Source organism: Prionailurus bengalensis, chromosome A2 (assembly GCF_016509475.1).
Source record: "Prionailurus bengalensis isolate Pbe53 chromosome A2, Fcat_Pben_1.1_paternal_pri, whole genome shotgun sequence".
Taxonomy (NCBI): Eukaryota; Metazoa; Chordata; class Mammalia; order Carnivora; family Felidae; genus Prionailurus; species Prionailurus bengalensis.
The window spans coordinates 98,066,182-98,083,009 of NC_057348.1; the positions used below are offsets into that span (position 1 = coordinate 98,066,182).

At 41.5% G+C, this 16,828-nt stretch overlaps 1 protein-coding gene across 1 annotated transcript in view; it reads left to right on the forward strand.

Annotated features, from left to right (window-relative positions):
• The window catches only part of ASB4 (ankyrin repeat and SOCS box containing 4), a 61,345-nt gene extending 46,451 nt beyond the window's left edge, over nt 1–14,894 (forward strand). The window contains exons 3-5 of the mRNA XM_043588921.1: nt 1,237–1,727; nt 11,471–11,584; nt 12,667–14,894. Of these exons, the coding sequence (XP_043444856.1) occupies nt 1,237–1,727; nt 11,471–11,584; nt 12,667–12,855 (794 nt within the window). The 3' untranslated portion in view covers nt 12,856–14,894. The remainder of the gene's footprint in view (nt 1–1,236; nt 1,728–11,470; nt 11,585–12,666) is intronic.
• Nucleotides 14,895–16,828: the final 1,934 nt, after the last annotated feature.

Genomic DNA, 16,828 nt, shown 5'->3' on the forward strand with positions numbered 1-16,828 from the left:
TAGTACAGTAGTAAGAGATTTCAGAACCAGGCTGTCTGCTTTCAAACCTCCGTTCTACTGCTTCTTAGCTTGAGGGAGTTATTAGCCTCTCTAAGTACAAATTTCTTCATCTGTAAAAATAGGATAAAAATTGCCCCTATTGTAAAGGGTTGCTAAAAAGATTCGATAAGGCACTATATGGAAAACATTTAGCTCAGAATGCTGCACATGGTAAGTGCATAGTAAATATTAGTTGCTGAAATAATAATAATAATAATAGTAGTAATCGTAATAATAATACCTTTCCAGATTTGTGCTTGAAGTAGCTATAAAAATTTCCAGTAGAATTGATTATAGAGTAGGCCCCCAGGGGTCATCGCGTTCACTCCATTAAATTAGGCAAGGAAGAAAATTTCAGGTTCTTAAGTTGACCATTTTAGTACTTAACATTCTCTATCAGAAAAATAAAATTCACTTCACTTTCCTGGTGTGTTGGATAAGTGGGTTTGGTTAAATAATTTCTGTGGGACGTTCCAAATACTACAAATTTGTAATCAAATTTGTCTTGAAGTCACTGTCTTTCTTTCAAGGAGTATTTCTATTATACTGGCTTCTACCCCTTTCCAAGCAAAATATGACCTTTTAGGCTAGTTTGGTGGTCAGTGTTTGTGCTTTTTGTTTTTCTCCAGTGTACCCCAGGGGGGCCTTGCACTTGAGTGGCTCTAGTACCTGCTGTTTTCAGTCAGAGCTGGGCAAGTTCCACAACACTAAAGTTTGCTTGGACCAAACTTTCGGGTTTCCCAGCTTTGAAAGAGAAGAACAGGATTTTGTGAAATATGAAAAGAAATTGATGATTTTTAAAACCAACTGAGCTTCAAAGGTTGCAATATAAACTTTCTTTTCAATGATATTTGCTATCTTATCGATAAAAGCTGTTTAGTTATAGGAATCACTTTGTATTTCCCCATCCATCTGGGGGTAAGAATTAAAACTCAAGGAACTGCGCTCCAGCTTTTCTGCGGACATCCTCCCTTCTCTCCCTACCCCTACCCAACCCCGGTACATTTGCTGATTGTCCAGAAGATGGCACTGTTGTTTCAAACGCCTGGTTTCCCAGGAGACCAAGTTACCCTGGAAAGAACGGATCCCGTAAGGCAATCAGAGGTTGAAAGGGAGGCGGTGAGAAAAGTCGCTCGAACTTGGGACATAATGGCAAAATATGTTTGCGAAATTGTCTTCCTCAATCTCCCTTTCTAGGGGCCAACGTGAACATGAAGACGAACAACCAGGATGAGGAGACGCCCTTGCACACAGCTGCCCACTTCGGCCTCCCTGAGCTGGTGGCCTTCTACGTGGAGCACGGTGCCATCGTGGACAGTGTGAACGCCCACATGGAGACCCCGCTGGCTATCGCCACCTACTGGGCCCTCCGCTTTAAAGAGCAGGAGTACAGCAGGGACCACCACCTCATCTGCCGCATGCTGCTGGACTACAAAGCTGAGGTCAACGCCAGGGATGACGACTTCAAATCTCCCCTGCACAAGGCAGCCTGGAACTGTGACCACGTGCTCATGCACATGATGCTGGAGGCTGGCGCGGAAGCCAATCTCATGGATATCAATGGCTGTGCTGCCATTCAGTATGTGCTGAAGGTCACCTCTGTGCGCCCAGCTGCCCAGCCTGAGATCTGCTACCAACTGCTGTTGAACCATGGGGCTGCTCGAATATACCCTCCACAGTTCCACAAGGTGAGGTTATATCTAAAGGTGCCAAGTATAGAACAGGGTAGTCAGCAGGGTTCCCAGAGACTTCAAGGATGGTTTGGTCTCAACTCTTCTGGTGACTCAAGCTTATTTGAGGCTTGAATCTTTGGGCTAATTCCAACTGTCCTCACGTTTGCACACACAACCCTGGCTACTTTGTCGTGGTCCAAGTTTGTTTGAAATCTGGGGCTGAGAGCGAAGAATGAGAACGAGAGTGGCAGATATTTCTCCATGTCTCGGGTGAGCACCAGTGAATTGGGAGCAGCTTCTGCCAGGACTGAATTGAGAGATCAGAAGGCCACTTTAAGGCTACTGGAGAGGTCAGTAGTGTCACACAGGCAAATACTCGCCATCTTTTAAGCAGAATATATTTTAAATTACACATGGAATTGTTCCTGCTTTAAATTTTTATCTCTGCATTGTCTCCAGTAACTCATTCATTCTAGAGAAACCAAGCTATTCATGCCAGGAATAAAGAAGCATAGACTTTGGGGTCAAGCAAACTGAGGTCTTGCCACTTACCTAAGAATTTGACTCTGAATACATTACTTAAACCTCCTGAGCTTCAAATGCCTCCCCTGTGAAATGGGTACACTCTGTCCTTATGGCTTGGCAAAAATATGCAGAGTCGGTCCTACATTTGAAAGAAATTAATCTTACTGGTAGCACACAGGTATTTTCAGAGCCCAGGGGATGGTGCAAACCTTTCTTTACTCTTTCTCTGGAGTCACTGACAGTCTTTGCAGTCTCTGCCCCCACCCAGTCCCTCATCTGTGAGTACCACTCCTTTGGTCTATGTCCATCTTCTTTCCCCACACACACCTCATTAGGCTGGCCATCTTCACAGTGCAACTTCCAGAAGACATACAAGTGATCTCTTTCAAATACAGCTCACTCCATGAAACATAATTTTCTGTGTATTTATGTTCTAAGGCTACCTTCTTTCTATAGAAGAGGATGGAGAGGGATGAAGGGCATGGAGCTTCCAGAGAAACGTACCTACCTCATTTGATTGTGAATAATAATAGCCTTCTCAGGGCACCTGGATGGCTCAGTCAGTGAAGTGCCCTACTCTTGGTTTCAGCTCAAGTCATGATCTCGTGGTTCATGACTTCAAGCGCTACACTGGGCTCCGTGCTGATGGTGCGGAGCCTGCTTGTGAGTGTCTTTCTCTCTCTCTCTCTGCCCCTCTCCTTCTCACTCTGTCTCTCTCAAAGTAAATCAAGAAAGTCAGACAATTTTTAAAAAAAGAATAACCTTCTCATAAGTTTGTTTTGAGAATTAAATGATAATATTTTAGAAGTGTTGGCATTGTGCCAGGGCTGTGGTAACCATTGAAGAAGTGATGGCAATCCCTTTGCTATTATTACATATTTCTTGATCAGTAGAATCAGTGCTCTGGGCCTGGTTTACCCACAGGGTCCTTTCCAACCAGGAGAGACAACGTGTGAGACTGTCCAGAGGCAAACTATTGAGTTTTAGTCTGAGACTCACTGCTAGTTGACTGTGGATGAAACAGATCTCTGCAAAAGTAACTAGAATACCCTCTCCTCATTCCCCGTTGAGAGCCAGATTAAGGAGAACGGGCCTTCCCATGGAGCTTCTGTTCTCCAGCAAGAAGTCTTTCCTGCAAATGTGAAGAACATCCCTTTCTTTTCACAAAGGCACTCCTCTGAGAGGTGACAGTGAAGAAGGTTAGAGGCAGAGGCTTAGTGATGAGTCCTGGCTTGGCCATTTACTTGCCGTGTGATGTTTGAACAAGTCGTTGATCTCTCAGATCTCAATTTCCTCATCTAAAAAATGAAGGTAAAAATATCAACTTTTCAAAAATGTTTCAGGAGTAAGTGAGTAAGATATGTTAACCATCCAGCCCAGTAGTGGTACTCAATAAAATGGTTTCCTTTCATACTCCTCCTCTCAAAACGCACGCTGGGTCTATTGTGGGAGTCCCTCCTGCCAGCCTAATTTTGGTGGCTCTACCAGCCTGTAAAATAGGTGTACGATTATGTGTTCCAAGGACACTATCCAGAGTTAGTGTGTTCTTAGTTGTGTTTTGCTTCTCTGAGTTCCTCTGGTTTAGCCATATGCTAAAGAGATTTAGGATAGAATTGGCTACCGGTTGATGGCTTGTATTATAAACATTTTTGTTGCTACCCAACAGACAGTGTGAGAGCACTGGCCCCCTTCCAAAGGAAAACTAAAGAAAAACTATTCAATTTACTATGCAGATGCTTCAAAGTGATTTAGCACAACTACTCCACAGCCCGACTTTCCAAAGAGAGAGTCATCTTTACGACAAGTAAATGACTGACTCATTTATCCAGAAGATAAAGTGATTTGTTCTCATGTGGATGGGGAATTCAGTTTCCTTATTTACAAGGAACAAGGTCAGAGCTGAAGATGCTGTCTTCCAAATACAAAGCAAATTTGTAGAGGGTGTATTTCACTGAAAGCCAATGTATAAATTACATAAGGGAAAAAAAAAAAAGAATTATAGGGTCCGCAATTGCTTTCCAGGGTACAAAAGGACATTTGATTTTTTTTTTTCTCAAAGCATAATTCAGAAGGAAGTGACACCCCAGGGAGCCAAGATTGGGTTTTCTTGTAGGGCAAGAAAGACATTTTTCTAGGGGAGGGAAATGTACATGAGGGTTTGGGAGAGGGAAGGATGATTTCTGCCATTGAACAATGCTGCAAATGAAGCCCAGAATACAAGCAAGTTTTTTGATCATTAAGTACTTTTCCGCACAGATATATCAACACAAAAGGGCAGAGGCAGTCTTAAGAGTTTCTCTGCTGACGTGGCTTACAGAGGCGGCACTTGTAGGGGAAGGGTGGCAGGGAGATTTATCTTGAATCTGTTTTTTAATCTATGCTTTCAGGGGTCAGATGATGAGGGGAAGTATCCAAAGGTGTCTCCAGTTGCCACCAGCGTGGGAAGAAATTGTTGTCCAGTTGTTCCTCGGTGAAGAAAGAATAGAGATCCCAGAGACAGAAAGTGAAATTCATTGGGCATCTTGTTTTCCAGGCTGACAAAGAAGGAGCAGAATCTTCTCCCTTTGGGTCCACAATAGTCCTTTCTCATTTGATGGTCAAGGCTCCTGGGAATCAGTGTATTGTGATGATTTGGGGATTGCTGTCTCTTAAGGATCTTTATCATTGTTGTTGCCTAGTGTAATAATTATTGAAGCCTGAAGACAGTGTGTCCAACTGTCTTAGTTCTGGAAGAATCCTGATATGCCAGTGAAGAGAGCTGGGAGGCTGTCAGGCTCCTCAGAGGAGCATTTCCTGCTGTGAGAACCATCTTCTGTCAGCAGAAAACTTAGTGGTCAGTGTCAGCAAAACCTAATGACAGCAGTGGGAGCTTTGGACTTCGTGCATTGAAAGACTGCAGGTTAAGAACTACTTAATTCTTTTTTTTAGCCTCATGAAAGGTGGCAAGTTATCTCTCTGTGATATATGGGAGTATACCAGGCGCAAATTGAGGCACCAGATGTGTGAATTAGGCTCCTGAACTATGAATGGATGGTGTTCTTGTAGCCATAACTTAGTTGGAACTTTTTCTGAATAGGGGCTATGAATGGTGTTGCTGAATAAAATACAGAATGCTCAGTTAAATATGAATTTTAGATATATAATAAGTAATCTTTTTTTTTTAATTTTTTTTTCAACGTTTATTTATTTTTGGGACAGAGAGAGACAGAGCATGAATGGGGGAGGGGCAGAGAGACAGGGAGACACAGAATCGGAAACAGGCTCCAGGCTCTGAGCCATCAGCCCAGAGCCTGACGCGGGGCTCGAACTCACGGACCGCGAGATCGTGACCTGGCTGAAGTCGGACGCTCAACCGACTGCGCCACCCAGGTGCCCCTATAATAAGTAATCTTTAATATAAACATGTCCCATGCAATGTTTGGGACATGGCTACACTGAAAATTCTGTGCTGTCTATCTGAAATTCAAATTTAACCTGGCAGTCTGTATTTGTTAAATTTGCAAACCCTAGTTGGGAAGTAGGTAATGTGTTGCAAAATGTTGGTCATCTGTGATGAAGGTGTTGGCAGAAGGGGAAAGTAAGGAATATCTGGGGACAAATTGCCTGTGTTGGGTATGTGAGCATTTTGTCTTTAAATGTAACCAGTGTGGCTTCCATGTAGAGTGAATGCACCCAGGGAATTAATGCAGAGCAGAGGCCAGTTTTCGGAGTGAACCCTGAAACTATGTGCTAAACCTCATTACAAGCTGTCTCATTTCTCCATACTTTTATAGCTTTTTGTTTTTATAATTCCAGTATAAATATATTTTTGATTCAAGCCTTGGATTAATTTCAGCTATCATCCCTGTACTAGTAACTCTGCCATTTAAATCTGTATTTTGGATTATCAATTGATTACCAATGTACTTCTCACCACATATCATCCTTTCAGAAAGGATTTGTCTGGAGGTTTTTAGAAAAGGATGTCTATGGAGTTCCGGATAGTTGCTATTTTTATGTTAGCAGCAACATCTTTACATTTAAAAGAGAATTAGTTTGAAGTTTCAACAAAATTCAGCCTAACATAATTATGGTAAAGAGTGTTTCTTGTGTCAAAATATCTGTGCAATGAGATTTGTGTCCTTAAACTATTAATTTCACCGGCCGTTACCTAAGAAGTAAAATAAGGTAATCAGAATATATTTGAAAGAACATTAAACTCAGATTAAGAAGACCTGAGATTAAGTTCTCATGCTTCCTTTTACTATGTGCCTCTCTGGTTTCAATTTTCTCCTCTCCAAATTGGGGGCGTGGGTGTTGAATAACCTTTAGGGTCTCTTGGGACTGTAGCATTCTATGACACTGCGTTAGTAGTTTATAACGAGTGTACAAATTAATTTGTCAGCCTCAGATTCTGTCGGTCTCTTTCACCTGGAACTACCCATCTGCCGTCCTCATCCCAGCTGTAGAGAAAAGAGCAGCCACATTTGCCTCCATTTTCTAAGACCAAGGTGCTGAAAAATTACTACCCTAACAGCCAAGGACCGAGATGGAAGTTCTTCTAGCTACACTTTTTGTAAACACAAAAAATGATGACTTTTCAGAGGTCCTTTACCAATGGCTCTCTGGCTTCAACCCACCTCCTTACTCCCTATGGATTGATGATACAGGATTCCTTTTTATTTGTTTAGGCACGGCTGAAAAAGTCATGGTCGGCAGCTCAGTTTTGGGCACTCTGCCCAGAATCTGTATGTGAGTGGTTCCTATGCATTAAGCAAGTATTTATGTTGTGTTCATTTGGACCCAGCCACTTTGACTGATTTAGAGCTTCAGTAGATACAGTTACTCTGTCATGGCTTATAACGGTGCTTCTTAAATATGAGACAACTAAAAGCAAATGAATGCTGGAATTGCTTCACCGTGGCTTATGAGGGCTGACAACTTATCAGGAATTGTGTGAGCTGATTGTTAAGTGCAGCCATTATTAAAAATTAAATAAAATAAACTTACAACAAGTAAAGTATACTAAAAACAAAGATCATAGGTATTTAAAACACATTATTTCCCAATTATTTTCTTTATATTTCTTAAAAAAAATTATTTTAATGTTTATTTATTTTTAAGAGAGAGACAGAGCACAAGGAGGGGAGGGGAAGAGAGAGGGAGACACAGAATCTGAAGCAGGCTCCAGGCTCTGAGCTGTCAGCATACAGCCCAACACAGGGCTCGATCCCATGAACCACAAGATCATGACCTGAGCCGAAGTTGGATGTTTAACCAACTGAGCCACCCAGGTGCACATCTTTATATTTCTTAATCACTTTACTCTATATATCAATGCTCTTGATGTTACATGCATCTATTATACCTGTGTAGTGGAAATATTATATTATGTAATGATTTGTTACTGCACATTTCTTACCAACCATACATTCAGTGACCTCAGGTTGGTAGCTGTGAATAGACCATGATGGGAGTATTTACCCCACAGAAATCAGCAAATGCTACTGACCAGACCTTGATTTGTTGCTTTGTTGATGTCTGGACCTAAGAAATTAATGGGGTGAATATTACTAATACAGATTAAATTTAAATGTGTGGGGGCTCTTGTGTGGCTCAGTTGGTTAAGTGCCTGACTCTTGATTTGGGCTCAGATCATGATCTCATGGTCATGGGATCAAACTCTGTGCTATCAGCATGGAGCCTGCTTGGGATTCTCTCTCCCTGTCTCTCTGCCTGTCTCTTGTGCGTGCACTCTCTCTCTCTCAAAATAAATAAATAAACATTTTTTTAAAAAGTGGGTAGCACCAAAAAGTGAGGAAGTATGATTCCAGTATTCGAAAACATTTATATATTTCAACAAAAAATTACTCATGTCATTGATGAATGAGTGAAGTTCCAATGTTGTCTTCATTGCCTCACATTTGTGGAACAATTACTCTTCCGTGTAATAAAAATATCAAGCAACATTCACATAAGAACTACATGTGTTATTCAAAGGCAGACATAGATTTTGGCTATGAATGCAATTCAATATCTGTACAAAATCGATACAAAATCCGTGAAGGCATTCTGTGGGAACCAATCAGCTCTACAGAATTGGAAATAAAGAGTATTGGACATTTTATTATTTATAAATTGCGGGCTGCACATTATATTGGTAAACATTTATAATGCATTTATGTACATATAGATATACACAGGTTTTTTTTTCCTCAGAAAGCCTGTAATTGAACATTTTTTTGCATACCACTGACTCAAACCTGTATTTCAATAAAACTTCTTTATTCCTTCTTGAGACCTTCTGGTTGCCCTGTTTGCTGGGGCTGACACAGTCCTCTGCTGAGGCCATGCCTCCTGATTTGAAACTGTGTTTCAACAAGTTCTTAAAAATCTTTCTTTCCTAGAATCCCCACTCTGATGACTCTGCTTCATCTCACCATATTTTGTTGTTCCTGATTCCCATTGGGTCTTGGCCATTGGAGCTGGGTTTTGATTTGTTACAATAGAAAAGAACTGCCATCTCCTTGGTCCCATGTGTTTGTAAGGGAAGTTCTGCTAAAATAACCCTCCCCACCCCAAACCTCTGTCTCCAACCTTATCACTTTCCACTTAACCTACTGATAAGTTGGGAGGAAGAACTGAACTTGCTTGATTAACTGTGGGCCTAGAGAATACCTGAATTCTTGGTTATTCCTTGTGGTAAGCTTCTAGGAACACCCTCTTTACATCAGGCAAAGGCCTGTAGTTTGGTGATGCAAATTTACATTCGGTGTGTAGTGTAAGGAAGCTTGATGTGGCCCCATAATTCAAGATATTATATGTAATCAATTGTATTAGTAATAAAAACGACATTCTGATCTTGGATTGTCACCTTCATCTTATTTTTTAATAGGTTCTAAAGTCAGGAGGGAAAGTTATTTTTGGGATCTCTAAAACCGTGTATGTTATGGCACCAAGGTCTTGAAGATGAGAATAGATCAGCCCTAGTTACAGCTGTGTATCCATCCTCTGTCTCTCACAAGCTGATTCCTCCCTGTTTGAATCCACCCAACTGTTAGTAAACTGGCTTTCTAATCAGATCTTGTGGTATCTAATCTGTCTTCATCTCTCTGATCCTCATGGCTTTGGTGATAATCCAGCTTCCAAAGCTCTCCTAGCTTGATGTCTTTCACTCTGACAGGTCCTGTTTTCTTTTGACCTTTGGAGTCACACAGACCTGAGTTTGAATCCTAGCTCTGTCATTGATGAGCTAAATAACCTTGAGTTTAAATTTTCTTAGATTCTAAATCTGTAAAATGGGTATAAGTGTAGAGCTAATCTCATAAAGTTGTTTGAAGATTGTGCAAGGTAAATATGCAAAGATTTGACATAGTCCCTGACAAATAATAAGTACTCAAAAAATGATAGCTACAACTTACTTTTTTCCTTCTTCCTCTCTCCTGCCTATTAGGATTCCTCAAACTTTAGACCACGGTCCTCTACCATTTGCATTTATTCCCATTTAGAGCATTATTGAGCCACTTGGCTTTAGCCAGCACATTCTTTAGTGATGTACAAATCTCCACCTCCTTCTTGGCCTTCTCAGTGGAGTGCTATCATGCACATTTTTGACTGACATTAAGACATTGCATATGACATATCCTCCTGTCTGGGACCTGAAAACTCCCCAATTAGTATACCCTTCCAACTTGTTCATTTCTGTCAGTGGCACCCCCATATGTCCTTGATCTCAGTCTTGAAAGTTGCATTCTTTACTCCCCATGTCTGAGTAGTCATTAAGCCCTACTATTCTTTCTCAGAGCTTCAGTTACCATCCATTCTCAGGACTGACAGTGAAGCTAGCTGAGAAGCCGTTTGATACACCCCCATTCAGCCTCCTCACTGTTCTCTGACCTTCATATCCTTGTTTTCTCCTTTGTGCTTTTGCTCATGATGCCCAAGGGACACTTGATGATCTTTAAGTTAGTCTTTTATTATTTACTGGCTTACATTGCTCTCTCTTTGAAAAATGTGTATCTTTTCTCTTCAACTAGGCCGTAAACTCCTTGAAGACAAAAAACAGGTCATAAACTTCTCGGAATTACTGTCATACTGCTAAACACAGCGCTCAATAAAGGCCTCCTAATGGAATGAATTGATTGAATATAACCCTTTCTTGTTAAGAAAATGTAATAGCCTCCTATGGCCTGTGAAGTCAGTCCCAAGCTCATCAGACTGGCAGTGCAGGTGCACTGTCAGCTGGTTCCATCTTACCTGCTCTGAACATCAGCACTTTCCTGACATGGGCCCTCCATTCCGGTGACCACACACTCACACACTCATACACACACACACACACACACACACACACACACACATGGCGTTAGAATGATAATCTTTCTGCCTCACTTTTGCCTGGGGCCTCAAGCCGATAGGTACTTAACAGCCCACACTAAAAAATGGAATTCTAGATCACTTATGACAAACTTGTAAAGGAGGTGGGGAAATCCAGTGTTGCGTCCCTTTGGCCAGCAACAGTAGGCTGAGGTTGGAAAGGACTGGGAAAGCAGAAAGAACTTCTCTTTGGATAAAGTTGTTTGAGTGCGAAGGCATGTGTCCCTTGTAATGTCAGCAATGGGGGGCTTTCTCTGCATCTCAAGTCCAGTGAAGAGAACTCCACAGTTTTCTGGAGTTTCAAGGGAAAAATGGAACCGATGTGTAACTCACGATGAGAAAATTTAAAGGTGAAAGTCTGTGGCTGGGGCTGCTTGTCTGTTGGCAAAGGAAAGAAAGGTGAGTAAATTCGGAGTCCAGAGTACTTGTGCTGCAGGTTGCCTATGGACCAGTTGGCAGAAACATTGCAGAACCAGTTGGGTCCCTTTGAAATGAAAATAGGCCGTACTCAAAGGACTTCCGGAGACGAGGCCAATTTGGCAGAGAGAAGCTGGAGGTGTTCAGGTGGACACAGAAGCTGTTGGGAAGGGGTGAGGCTTCTAAGGGCAAGATGTGCATTTCATCAGGCTTCCACCTGCTTCGTTAGCACCTCGTTTTCACTTGCTCCTGAATGTTGAAGGGAAGTCCTGTGATTTTATTAATCTTCCCATCCGCCTTGGGGCTGGCAGTGTGTTTGAAAACTCAAAGGCGGGAGACTTGGCAAAAGCGTTTGAAGGCTGCAAGGAGCCTAACAGATCCATCAGTTCTTGGTGTCTTTGTGGAAATGCATGAATCGTACATGTGCATTGAACAAATAAACCTGTCTGCTTCCTCTCCAGGTGATACAGGCCTGCCATTCTTGTCCCAAAGCAATTGAAGTTGTAGTCAATGCCTATGAACACATCAGGTGGAACGTGAAGTGGAAAAGAGCCATCCCAGATGATGACTTGGAGGTAGCGAATCCATTTGCTTCCCATGGTTTTCACTATAAAGTAGTTCAAGACTGCAGTGGAAGTACAGAACATTCTAATTGAAGAACTGGGTTTCAGAATGCCTGTAAGACCTACTCGAATATTTATTTGTCACATGAAGCATATGGCTATAAAATGCAGGTGTGAGAAGAAGAATAAATAGATGCATCAAGTCTGTAGTGTTTGAGAATGTCTTGGGGGACTTTTCCATTTAAGGGCATGTTGAACAATGGTACAGAGGTGACAATTTTACTTTCTCCTCAATAATCTAGATACTTGAATAATAATGTAATAACAGTAATAATAATAATTGCAATTGCTCATGTATAATATTTTTGCCAGAAGATGTGTCTTTTATGTAGATCGTGTCATTCATTTTTCAATAGCTTGAAGCCTTGAAGTAGGCAGGAGCCGTATTAAAAATCCTTAATAAGTTCTGCAGAAAGCCATTGACAAAGCTGAGTTCCCACTCGGCAAATGGACTTTGCTCCCTTTGCAAACCAGTCCTCCCACAGAGCCTCCTGTTCTTGGTTTTAGCCCTCGCAGGCTGTCTCCAACACGTGGGGAGGTATCAGGAGCAGAGTGCAAAGTTCATGCAGCTCAGAGCCCTGCCGCCTAGGTGCAGTCTTATTCTGCTGCTACTTTTTAACTATCTTACCCTTAAAAAGTCACTTAACCGGCTTTAGTGTCATTAATAGAATAAATATCTGAGCGTATGGGCCACATAAGGCATGTCAAGTGTATACAATAGCATTTAGATTAATTTCACATTGCCCGTTTTGATATACACTGGCTCAGGCAGTTCACATAAGTATAATTTATCTCATTTCCTGGGTTCGGAATTGTGGCGTAGAGTACTATATCCCCCTCGTCTCTCTTCTCTCTTCATGCACCACCATCTCAGCCCCCATCCCAATTTCGTGTTTAATTTTGTCTCACTGTGGGAGACGCTGGAAAGCTGCCATTGTGTACAAAGTAGGGACTCACTGCCTCACTGTGGATTTCTTTTGAAGTAGACTCCGGGGCTTTTCTGGTTTTAACCTGTCTTGCTTTTTCCTTTGCAGAGATACTGGGATTTTTACCACTCTCTCTTCACTGTGTGCAGTAACTCTCCGAGGACTCTCATGCATTTATCGAGATGCGCCATTCGAAGAACGTTGCACAACAGATGTCACAGAGCAATTCCTTTGCTTTCCCTCCCATTGTCATTGAAAAAGTACTTGCTTTTAGAGCCAGAGGGAATCATTTATTAAGCCTTATGAGACAGAAGTTCCCAATCCTAGATATTTAAGTGGACTCACCGGGTAGACACAGTTTGCATAAATAAAACGGTACTTGGGTTGATTATAACACTTCAGGGATTTCAAAACACTTTACAAACTCCATGTCATTAATCCTAGGGTATCATGGTGAGGGGAAATAAACAAGACGTAAAGTTAAGGAATTCTCAAAGACAAGAATGGATCCAGAAGGTACCGACAGCAGTGATAACTAGTGCGTATAGTGTTTTTACTTGGTGCCTGATACATTTTTGTAAAACTTTTCGTATATCATCTCAATTGAAATGGGACCCAGGTTTTCTTACAACCAATCTCGTCCTCTCCCTTGTCAGTAATAAGTTTACATTACTGTCGAGTTAGCAAAATCATAGGCTTTTGTGACTGGCCTCTTAATCTCGGTGTCTCCCCCCACCCTCCCTCCTGCCACCGTAACCACTTAGCAGAGAGTACTGTCACTAGTTTTGCAAACTCCGATCCCCACTCTAAGCTCTTTAACTTATTTCTTGGTGAAGAGAGCACATGAGCATAGTCAAAACAAGGAGATTTTGAGTTAAATTTGAAACGAAAAGCAAAATCTACTTAATAGTCAAAAAATGGACATTTCAACCCATGCTTATTGAGCCAGAGACTGGAGAAGCAAAGATGAGTGTAAGGTGAGGACTCCTGCCCTCCAGAATCTCACCGCTTAGCAGAGCATCCGGACATACGAGCAGGGAACTGCAGTGTCAAATGTCAGGGGCAAGAGTACAGGTGCAGACTCATTTTTAGCGCTTGTCTTTCAAAGTCGTGTTTCTGACCCGAAGTGTGGTTTTCCTTTAAGCATGAATATTAAGAGTGAAGGGACTGTGTGACGTAAAGGGAGCTCCTGCTGCTGTTAGTGTAAATGGATTCACTTTCAGTTTCTCCCAACATCTAGAAACTTTTTTTTTTATTTTAGTAGGACTTCCTGTTCAGTGCTCCCCTCGGGAAAAATATTGCACACTCAGTGGCTCCCCTGTATGCCACAAGAAAGTTTAGTAAAAGGTGTACCAGAAAGTGTGTGAAGGGAAGAACTTAAGTTGGTTACTTGGCCTCATTGTGTACTACCCTGACATTTCAGAGCATCTTAGCTGGAAGATGAGGAACCCTTTGCTAGCAATGGCTGGCTACAGAAAGCAAATCGAGAGACTTTTTGAAAACGGTAAAAGTTTGAAAGACTTGGAAAGAGAAGTATGCCAATCAGTCTTGTTAGTTAGCGGTTTGCAGAAAGTGAAATATAGTTATTAACCTCTGGACCTCAGGGTTTGTGAGGCCAAGTTCACTTCACTTTTTTGTTCTTGCTAATCACTTTCAGACAAGACCATTGCCTCTTAGCACCATTTTTTTAGAGGTTAGAGAAGAAGTAATTAAGCACAAACAAATCCGTTTGCCAGTTGTGGGCAAGTTTCTTTTATTTAACTTTAGATGCTTGAGTTTTGAGTAGAGATGATGTCACATATTCCGCGAGCCCACCACCTAGACTGTGCTTGTAGACTGGGATTTTCATACGCCCTGAGCTCTGTAGGAAAAATCATGAGTAGGTGCAATAACCTTTCTGGTTTTCTTCAGTTTTACTCAAATATTTTGAGAGGACTGTTCTGGACTAAAACAAGATCTATACATTGTGGAATAGGTTGCTGAATTTGTATAAACTAGTCATGTGAAACATGGTCCTTCAGAAAATGGTTTGCTTGCAGCAAGAGGTGCTGGGGGGAGACACATGTTGCCCTCACCTTCAGGAATATTCTGGCCAAAACATTTGTGATGCACTGTCTTTGTCAATAAAACTTAATGCTGAGGGCAAGGGGAGAGGATATTCCTTGCATTAGAAAACATTTCTCAATCTGCTTGCTTGTACTTAAACATTTTATGTTAATTAGCACATAATACAAGCCTACTTGTTTTGAATTGTTTACTCGTACATTTAAAAGTTATTTCTCCTCATCTCTGAACTTTTATTTAGAGGACTTAAATAAAGCCCTCGTTTCCTTTCATCTTCAGGAGTTGTTTATTCACCGACAAGACTTTTTTTTTTTCCCAATTGACTAAAGCGATAGACCTCTGAAGAGCTCTACATGTGTCATTGCTTTCTTCAACATTTAGAAAGAAAAAGAGGATGAGGAAATGTGCCTGTAAATGAATAATATTTTCAAAAGAAAGTAAAGGGTAAACACAAATAAAAGGCAGGCAGTTGCTGTAGGAACAAGAGTATTTTAAAGATAATGAAGAAATGGTATCAGATCATTCTCTCCCACCTGTCACCATCTGTGTCCTCCTGGGCTTTTCATTTGTCTTCATTCTCCCCATTCACATAACCCGGGGCAACAGCAACAGAAGAAATGATGCCACTTTTGTAACTTTCTGTAAATAGTCATTTAGTGACCTGAGAAAACAGACCTCTTCATTTTCGTAAGTTACATGTGAGGAAAGATCTTTAATTCCAGGGAAGACCATCTATCCAGCTTTCTCCCTTCTCAGGATCTAGACACATTTCTTTAAAAAAAATTTTTTTTTTAATATTTATTTCTGAGACAGAGAGAGACAGAGCACAAGCTGGGGAGGGGCAGAGAGAGGGGGAGACACAGAATCTGAAGCAGGCTCCAGGCTCTGAGCTGTCAGCACAGAGCCTGACTCGGGGCTCAAACTCAAACCATGAGATCATGACCTGAGGTGAAGTCAGACGCTCAACCGACTGAGCCACCCGGGCGCCCCTAGACACATTTCTTGATCATGTAGTGTTACATTGTCATTTGGTCCTTCCGTCCTGAATTCAGGGGCTTCTAATAAAAAACACAGCAGTCGAAAGCTGATTGTACAGACAAGAAAAGTAACAAACAATTTGCATTGGGTTATCAATGCTGGAAAAAACAGCTGAGCTTTATATTTTTGTTACTCACCCGATGGTGAAGAACTCAAGTTTTAAACTGGCACACCTTCAAAACTTAAAAACAAAAACAAAAAACTCAATTATTCACTGGTTTTCTTTAAAACACAGACACCATGGCTAGTATCTGGAAGAAAATCATTGTCACTTTCCTTAGGAGTATAAACGGATACATTCTAGGTAGATGTTAAGAGTCCTGGCTCTGGTGCCTATCTATCTGGGTTCATTTTCTGCCTCCCAACCTTATTCGATCCATTATCTAGGCATATGCTTCATGCCTCAGCTTTCTCATTTATAAAATGGGGATAATATGGAATCTATATCATAAAAGTTGTATATGATTGCTTTGAGGTGTAAAGGAGGAAAGAGTTTTCCTTGACTCTCTTAGGGTCTCAGGTTGGGTCTGAAAATTAAACTGACGAAGATTATAGGAGAAAAGCATACAAGTTTTACGTGACACTGGACCCTTCATAAGGAAATGAGGATCTGAAGAAACAGAACTGAGTATGGTTATGTTAAGCTTGATAAAGAGTGGGCAGCTGTGTAGAAAATATGACAGGTCCTTAAGGAGCATGAGGGGAAAATTAGCCAGCCCTGTTTGTTAGGATTCTTCTCTGGTGTTCCTTTGTTTTAAAAGATAAAGATGAGTCTTCCCTCCAGGTACAGGGAGGGCACCTCCCAGGGGAGAAGGTGTGGGGTAGATCAGAGCCACCTTCTTGCTTCTGTTGCTTTCTCAGACTCCTTCAGCTTAAAATATCCAATATGCCAAAGTATCATACTCTGGGGTGGCATGTCCTAAAACCCCATCAGAGGGTTAAATTGCTTATACATTAAAGCACATAAAATAGTAAGCATTTTATTATCATTGTCCTTGTTACTTTCTTTTTTTTTTAATATGAAATTTATTGTCAAATTCGTTTCCATACAACACCCAGTGCTCATTCCAACAGGTGCCCTCCTCAATACCCATCCCCCATCCCCCCTCCCTCCCCCCCCCCCCCCCCCCCCCCCCGTCAACCTTCAGTTTGTTCTCAATTTTTAAGA